Genomic DNA, 8,150 nt, shown 5'->3' with positions numbered 1-8,150 from the left:
CCTTATTCTGTTTACATAATTGTTCAGAGAATTTTCCTTTATGACTCACTTCCTGATAATGTTCACACTATTTTTAACCGTTGATGTTGTTTGCACAGTCCACACAAAGCAACGTTCAACGAAAACGTGACACACCACAGTAAAAGGAAAATAAACTTTGTGCATTTTTTTATTCTAAAGTTTCCAGTGAAACCTGACTCTCCACAGTGACCAAAGATTAAGATGCCATTAGGAATTATAAAAATTCTTTGGATATTTTTAAAAGAATTAACTACAGTGCTTTGGCCAAGTACCAGTGGAAATCCATTTTAGTCATTCCATTTGCTGCATTTGACTTTAAATTACTTATATTTTTGGATTTAGTGGGTGTTTTATTATGAGACTAGAAAAGCAGAGTTTTGTAAGTTTGATTTCTAGTATCACCTGTCTCACCTGCTTTTCCAGGAGGTTTTCTCAATGAGCCGTTCACGCCTTGTAATTTTACAGAGGTGATCATTGTCCTAATCTTAAGAGGTGTTTGAATCTGGACTGCAAACACGGTTTGTAAAGAATAAATGAAGCAGAGCAGAGGAATGCAAAAGGAGATCCTGAGACGACACAGTTGATGTGAAAACCGATCAGAAACATTTGCAGTTAAAAGCCTAGCATTTCTTGAAGGAATGCATATTGCCCGCCACCTTTCATGCCAGAGTTTTAACCCCTTAGTCCCTATTTTGGATTGATCTTGTTGGCAGAAGAGGTGCTGATCGCAGAACAGGGTCCGCCAGTGATGTAGGACTTAAACTAAAATAATTTTATTGTATGTTGAGGAATAACAGCATTAATGTTGTTTCAGTCAAACCTTTAAAATTACACCTTGCTCCATCTCGTGCGATTTCACGCTCAGAGTTTGCGTTGTGTTTGACTCTCAGCTACTACCACATCCCCTTGTTTGTGCTTTTTGTGTCTTTTTCAGTTATGAATGAACAGCAAACAAAACTTAATTACAAGAAGTTTGTTTCCTGCTGATATTTGAGCCATGGCGTTTGAGGAACATTCAGTGTGATGTCAGAGAACATCAGTTGACTTGATTTGAACGTCTTTTAGAACAACAAACGTGTGATGACTGTGAGATCTTGTTGCAGCTTTTCAACATTTGCTTGCTCCTGAATTTAGGGTGACAGTCTCTGACCTTATCAGATTTATAGCATACATGCTGATTGTATTTCATACTAAATGACGAATCAAAATGCACAATTTTCCAACCTCCTCGCTGCCCACATGGAATACACTCACAAAAAAGGTCATATTTCCTACTGAACATGATGTTCAGTAGGAACAAGAACATGCAGTGGTTTACTTGTGCTTTACCACAGTAAGTGTTCAAATTGGGGCTGACGCTGCTTATGTCGTGCCAGTTGAATGCCTGACTTTCACTGAGACTTTCCAGGAAAAAAAAAAGAAAAAGGAAAAGCACCTGGGACTCCCCACATCGTGGCAGATGGAGAGCTGGAGGAACCACCTCACACCCACTCGCTGCTGGAGACGCCGCTCCGTGGGGCCAAACATAACAGTCACCCCTGACGTGGTCAGCGCTCGTACCCTTTCGACGAACGTTATGCTGAATCTGAGGTTTTCCATGGTCAGCGTCCATGAAGCCTCTTTTCTCTTTGTGAATACAAGGTTTGGGATTTGACAGGTTGAGGTGTAATCACTGGAAATATTCCTGCGGTGGTTTATACAGCTAAAGCTGAGTTATGCCTCTTAAATACTGTTTGTTTTGGATCATTTATTATACTGTATTAGGATTACACAGGTGGAGACAGTTGTACAGAACTAAAATTAACTTTAACATCTATTAATCATCTTTCCTTCATTTGTCTTTATTAATTGAAAGCCTAGTGTTGAAAGCCAGTTTGTGCTCCAAGTATAAGTTGGAGATGACTCTCTGCTACAACCACATCAAATTTTAGTTCATTATTTGTAAACTTTGCTGAGTCATAGCCATTTTCATGTTTGCTAAGTTTGCTTAGCTGTGGCGGCCATCTTCAATGGAGTTCAAGGGGAGATCTCATGTAAATCTGTCCACTGGTTCATGGGATATTTTGCTAACAGACAGATAAACGAGGACACTCAGACATGGACAAAAACCTCGAATTTCACCTTCAGCAGCAAGCAGGAAATAATTAAGTCATTTTTTAGATTTCCAGCGTGTTAAGTAACATTTAACTGTAATAACATTAAAATGAAAAGAGACTAGTAATATCGCAATGATAAAAAGGCAGAAAACAAGTTTTCAGATAGTTTTATTATGTATCTTTCCATCTTAACTCGCATTTAGGTCTGTATTTAGTTTTTCTTTTCATTTTCCACAATAATTAGAAATCATCTTGTTGAATTGTTGGTTACAACACACTCAAACTTTATGTAAACTACATATTCAGTTGCAAGTGCAATTCTTCCTCCCCCTGCTGGTCATCCACCTTTCCTGAGCAGATGAGCCTTTTTACATGCAATCATCGCTCCTCATTTCCATCATGTGGCCATAATTTACAGTGTAAACAGTAATAGTAGGAATGCATTGCAGCAAATTTAAGAAACTTCTAATAAAGCTTAAAGTCACAAGCTGCTTTTTAAGTTGATTTTATTATTTTGGATTTTTTAAAGCATGTTTGTATCCATTAAATTACCTGAGAACGCTTGTCAAATGTAAATTATGATTAGGAATGTAATCTGAAAGGATGTTTAAGATTTACTTTTGATGAAAAATCTAAGAGGCAGTATTAGACAAGAGTCAGGAAATGGATCGTTTTGAATCTTGATGTCTGAAGTGAGACTGAAAACTGACACAACATGGACAATTCTAGGATAACCTTCTTTTTCTGAAAATATGTTTAAAGAGAAAGAAGAAAAAAAGCTGAGGAAATAAATTATTTACTGCAAACGTTAAAAGTCAAGGATAAAGATCAGGTTGAGCTAAATTTAGCTGAGTTCCTGCTGGATTATACTGTTGAAGTTAACCCTCTAATGAAAGCAAAAAAACAATCTATGGGCTCCAAAAGCCCCAAATTTATCAAGAGAGATTATTAGAAATTGTATTTTATTCATTTTCTAATATCAGGGGAACGGAAAATGTATTGCTTCCGACATGACCCTTAAGGGGCTCCGTACAACACTTTAACAACAAATATTTGTTGCTAGCCTGGCTAAACCGGAAGTCGGCGATGGCTGCTCCTCTGGTCAAACTTCGTGGCTCTTTGTAAACGTCAGGAGAAGCCAGCAGGAGAAGCGAACCAAAACATCCGTTCCTTTACTCTACGTTAGCTTAATGACTTGCCATAGCACCACGTCCAATAAAAACAACTGTCTGTGATCATATTGAGCGTGAAATATCTCAAAGCTAAAAAACATTCGTGTGTAGCCTAGCATTAGCGTTAACGGTGAGCTTGAACAGAGAAAGATGTTTTTTCCGGTTTTAAAAAGACTTTGTGACAAGTAGGTGACACCGTGTATTTGCTTTTACATTTTCTTAGTATTATTTTGTCTTTTAAAGCTATTGTGTAAAAGACAAAATAATATTATTATTAGATAATGTGTTGTTCCTCCCCACTGTTTATTGGTGAAATTGTTTTAGGTTCCACTAGAGGGCGCACTTGTATTTTTAGGGCAGCTGAAGCTGAGAATATATCATAGAATATATAAGAATAATAATAATGATAATAATAATAATACTGGTGTAAACCCAGTAATAATATTCTCTTTTTTAACTGGACTGGGAGAAATACCTTTGGATTGTGAGTTTTAGTAGGCTTCTTATCAATTGATTAAGTATCATTAAAAAGTTGTTAGGTAATCAAGTAATTGCCTTAATCTAATTACCAGTAATCAGTGTTACTTTTACATTTCAACAAGTAAATAATAAATAAGTTCAGATCTGAACATTGTAAAGCTGCACAGTTGGACTAAAGAGCTAAAAAGAAGCATTGTGATGAGGACAAAAATTTAAAATAATCAAAACTTTATATCTGACCTGTATTTCACCGTTTGCTAAATATAAATGACACCAGATGTTGCATGTGTAAACTTAGAAATAATAGTGTTGAAAACAAAACTACGCTATGTATATTGGGATGGGTTGTCACGTCACGTCTGACAACAAATAATGTATTTTTCTGGTATTTACATAATATAATCTTTATTTTTTTTATGTTCATAGGTGAGGGAGATAGACAGAACCACAACATGTAAGGTCTTCTGAATACAGAATACCAAAGAACAATGCATATTAATAATATATACCAGTAAATGTTTATATTATCTTCTCTTTTAAGGTCTTGGATAAAATCCTCCATCTCCCTGCCTCTAACGGCAGGTGTCCTGTTTGTCGGCCTCCCGTACTCTTTCTGTCTTGTTGCCCAGTGGATTTATGGCTGGCCCAATAAGCCTGGCTACAGGAAGTACGTGGAAGCTCTAAAACCAAGGTACCTTGTTCCTTCATTGAATTGGGACAATTTCACCAGTTGTTGTCTGAGTCATTTGTTTCTATTGACATATTAAGATAAGGTTTGATCCTCTTTTTCTTATCCTTTCTGTCTCAATCAGGCGGGTTTACTGTTTGACCGTTGCTACGTTGGATATTCTCAAATACCTCCAGTATGGAAGACTGTACTTACAGCTTAAGTCATGGTATAAAAATGAGGAAAACAATAAGCTTTACAAAAAGGTGTGTTTATTAAAAGGTGCTCAGAAGGTTCCAAGCTGTTTGTCAGTCAAACTGTGTTGGTAATGGCAGCTTTATTTCTTTTTAAAGGGCATCATTTTTGGCCGCAAAGGCAACAAGCTGGACTTGTACCACCCGCTAAATACAAACAAATCTGAAAATGGGCCATCACCTCTGGTGGTTTTTATCTACGGAGGCGCCTGGGGCTCTGGAGAAAGATCCACTTACTGTTTACTGGCCAGGCAGATGGCTGATGAACTGAATGCTACAGTCATTTGTCCAGATTATTGCATTTATCCAAAGGTAAGAGTTATCCAATCACTTCCAGTTTGATTATATATATATTTATGAGGAAATGCATCATTTGTAAATGAATGGTTCTACTTGTAACAAATTATTCTGCAGCAAAAATAGCTCTTTATCTGGAGAGGGTACGGTAAAGAAAGCGTGATTGCCGTGCTTTTTAACACCAGTTAGTTTCTTTTTATCAGCTTATGATCCTAATCTTCGAACTGATTTCCTGACAAAGTGTTGGTCTCTTTTGTTTGTCAGGGGAATGTTTTAGGAATGGTCCAAGATATTGCTGACTGCTTGCTTTGGGCCCAAGAAAATGGACTGAGGTTCGACTTTGATAAAGTAAGACTTGTGTGAAGTTTTCTTTGCAAACTGAAGATATATCCTGTAATTACAACACCCTTATTATTCTCTCATAAACTAAGGTTTTTCTGAATCCATATAAATTTACCAAACATATTTTTTCCTTAATTACTTTGTTTTAAGATGTTCATATTAGAGCTTTTTTATCAGCTTTTATTTGCACATTTAAATGTAAGGTTTATGGTGGGGATGTGCAGTGATGTTCACTATTCTTCTTTCTTTTTGTAGGACAACATAGTTTTAATTGGTCATTCAGCAGGTGCACATTTGTGTGCACTGACCACGTTATTTCTCACTGAAACTAGAGAGGAGATGTTCATGGAGTCAAAAACACAGCAAAAAATTACTTCATCAATAAGAGGAATTATTGGTATGTATTTCTGTTTGTTTACCTGAATAGTAATAGAATCATTTCTTCTTCTTTGTTTGTGTGGCCACATCTAAACAATGTGCATAAAAGAGAAGAAAAGAGGAAACCTTTATGTAAATATTGTTTTCTGTCTAAATCAGAATTAAATGTTTTTTGGAAATCTGTTTTATAAATTAGGCTCCATGTTTGTTATGAGTTTTCTTCTTTAAGTTGTTCTGAGAAAGTTGGATCTGCTGTTTCGTCTTCCCCGGACAGGTCTGAGCGGCGTTTACGACGTCTCGGACCATTATGAGCACGAGCAGAAGCGAGGAATTGAATACGTCTCCACCATGCACAAAGCCATGAACGGAGTGGAAAATTTCCCCTACTATTCACCAACGCACTTACTGAAGAAGCTAAGCCCTGACGAGCTCCATCGGTGAGAAGCAACAGAAAGCATTCTGATAATCTCCTGCACCGGTTCATTTGTGCGTGTCGTTTGCAACACAAACGCCTTCAGGGACAGACTTCTCTCCCTCTGCTGTTTCCAGGCTTCCTCTGTTCGCTTTGCTTCATGGGACGAGTGACATCGTTGTTCCGGTGAAGTCCTCCACAAAGTTCTGTGAGCTCCTCACGTCGCTGTCTGTAAAGGTGTCGCTCTACCTGCTTCCTGAAGTCAGCCACACTGAGATCGTCACTGACCTCATGCTATCAGACAGGAGCTTCTACCATCCCATCTTCAGCTGCATCAAACAGGAGTTCAGGAAGCTTCGGAGGACTTGCTGACATCCGTTTGTTGTCCGTGGAAAACATCCACGGTTTTGCAAATCACTGGATTCTATTTGCATTTTACACAATGTCCCATCTTTGATAGAATTGGGGTTGTAGATGAACACAAAGTAAAATTAACTTTGAAACAGTAACTTTTATTGAAAAACATGCATAGATACAAGAAAAAAAAATAGAAGTTATAGAAGTTCAAATCTGATTGTAAGGCAGCTTTTATGTTGAACAAGAACTGCAGCATTTGTATTCATTTGTTTTCTCAAACAAAACATTTCCAGACTTATTGTACTTCGAATAATTAGTTATAATAACTGAAAACATAACTCCAGATATACCGTATTAGTAATACTGGAAAGCAGTTACAGTGAAAGTATTTTTACACGTCTTCACTCTCTGTTTGTTTCCCTCAGATCTCAGATGCAGCTGCTGTGATTCAAGACAATTATGAAAACATTATCTCTTTAAGATGATCAGTTTTAACAATTTATACCCTAAAGGCAAGGTATTCTGCCACACTTAATGAGACATCACTAAAAGATTTGTAGGATTATGAATTACAGTACCTTGCTCCTGGGCACAGACATATTAATGATCCCACTTATCCTCTTTAGGAGTTTATTTCCCAAAACAATAGAGACTCAGTGACACAACTACAAACTGCCAATAAAATGTGTGGTTGCTTAAAATTTTCACTTAGTTTTTATTTTTTATTTTTATTTTTGTTGCTAATGTTGATTGTTTTGTTATAATACCACTACTTTATTGCATGCAACTCTCATTGCTTGTGTGCATTTAGTTTCAAAAATTATATATATTTTTCTTTTCTGATTGCTGTTTTGTGTCTACATAAGCAAATTTTCCTTATGTAAGTAACCCAAAAGCTGGTCTGTTTTTAGCGTTTTCAGCGTGTTCAATCTTTTAGAAACAATATTGAGAAACTTTAATGCTTAATTAATCTCTGAGTGAGCTATTTATTTTACTCATTTTTTACAAATATGGGAAAAACTGAACTCAACATGGTTGTACAGCTCTACTGCACTGTTTTTCTTTTTGATGATCACTTAAAGAAATAAAAAACTAAATGAATTGTCACAATGCCACATAAAATGTGACATACATATAAATAAAATGTTAATTTTAACAGTCAGGTGGATTTTATGGGTCTATACAAAGTTGAAGTAGTAGGAACAGGGGTGGAAATTAAAAATTTTGTCCACCAGCCATAGTGGCTGGTGAAATTTTTTACCAGCCACTCAAATATTTTACCAGCCACTATTTTATGTTGTGACAAAAAGTAATTTCATATGATGATGATGATAATGGAGGTGGGTGAAAGCAGTTGTGGTGCCCTACAAGCTGAACAACTTCTCTTTCTGGACACTGCATGGAAATAACTAGATTTTTCTTATTTTAAACCATTAAAAGACGCATATCTGTACATAAAAAATTCAGATAAGTGAAATTTATTTTTTGTGGAGTGTTTTTGAAGTATTTTTTTGTGCTTTTGTTAAGTTTTTGTATGTAAGTTGTAATGTTTTTCAGACACTTGCTGCTTTTAATGCATAGATCTATTTGTGCTACCCGCTTATATTTAACAGGTAGGATATTCTGATGAAGGAAGTGATTTTTGTGGTTTTAGAAAGGTTTTCGTCATGGATA

General features: G+C 36.3%; 1 protein-coding gene across 1 annotated transcript; it reads left to right on the top strand.

Moving 5' to 3' along the window:
- Window positions 1-3,184: 3,184 nt before the first annotated feature.
- On the top strand, window positions 3,185-7,771 carry si:dkey-193c22.1 (uncharacterized protein LOC567837 homolog). The gene is made up of 9 exons (XM_017412246.3): window positions 3,185-3,474; window positions 4,196-4,223; window positions 4,311-4,460; window positions 4,582-4,702; window positions 4,790-5,002; window positions 5,252-5,335; window positions 5,585-5,726; window positions 5,982-6,144; window positions 6,257-7,771. Coding segments are annotated over exons 2-9 (1,110 nt in total). The 5' UTR covers window positions 3,185-3,474; window positions 4,196-4,221; the 3' UTR covers window positions 6,492-7,771.
- Window positions 7,772-8,150: the final 379 nt, after the last annotated feature.

The sequence above is a fragment of the Kryptolebias marmoratus genome, linkage group LG1 (genome assembly GCF_001649575.2).
Source record: "Kryptolebias marmoratus isolate JLee-2015 linkage group LG1, ASM164957v2, whole genome shotgun sequence".
Lineage (NCBI taxonomy): Eukaryota > Metazoa > Chordata > Actinopteri > Cyprinodontiformes > Rivulidae > Kryptolebias > Kryptolebias marmoratus.
This window is presented reverse-complemented; position numbering and strand designations above follow the sequence as displayed.

Bases quoted from the DNA above. Each gene is read 5' to 3' on its own strand.
- si:dkey-193c22.1 (XM_017412246.3), top strand. The intron at 5,003-5,251 runs GTAAGAGTTATC...TTTGTTTGTCAG, and splicing joins ATTATTGCATTTATCCAAAG to GGGAATGTTTTAGGAATGGT. The intron at 5,336-5,584 runs GTAAGACTTGTG...TTCTTTTTGTAG, and splicing joins TGAGGTTCGACTTTGATAAA to GACAACATAGTTTTAATTGG.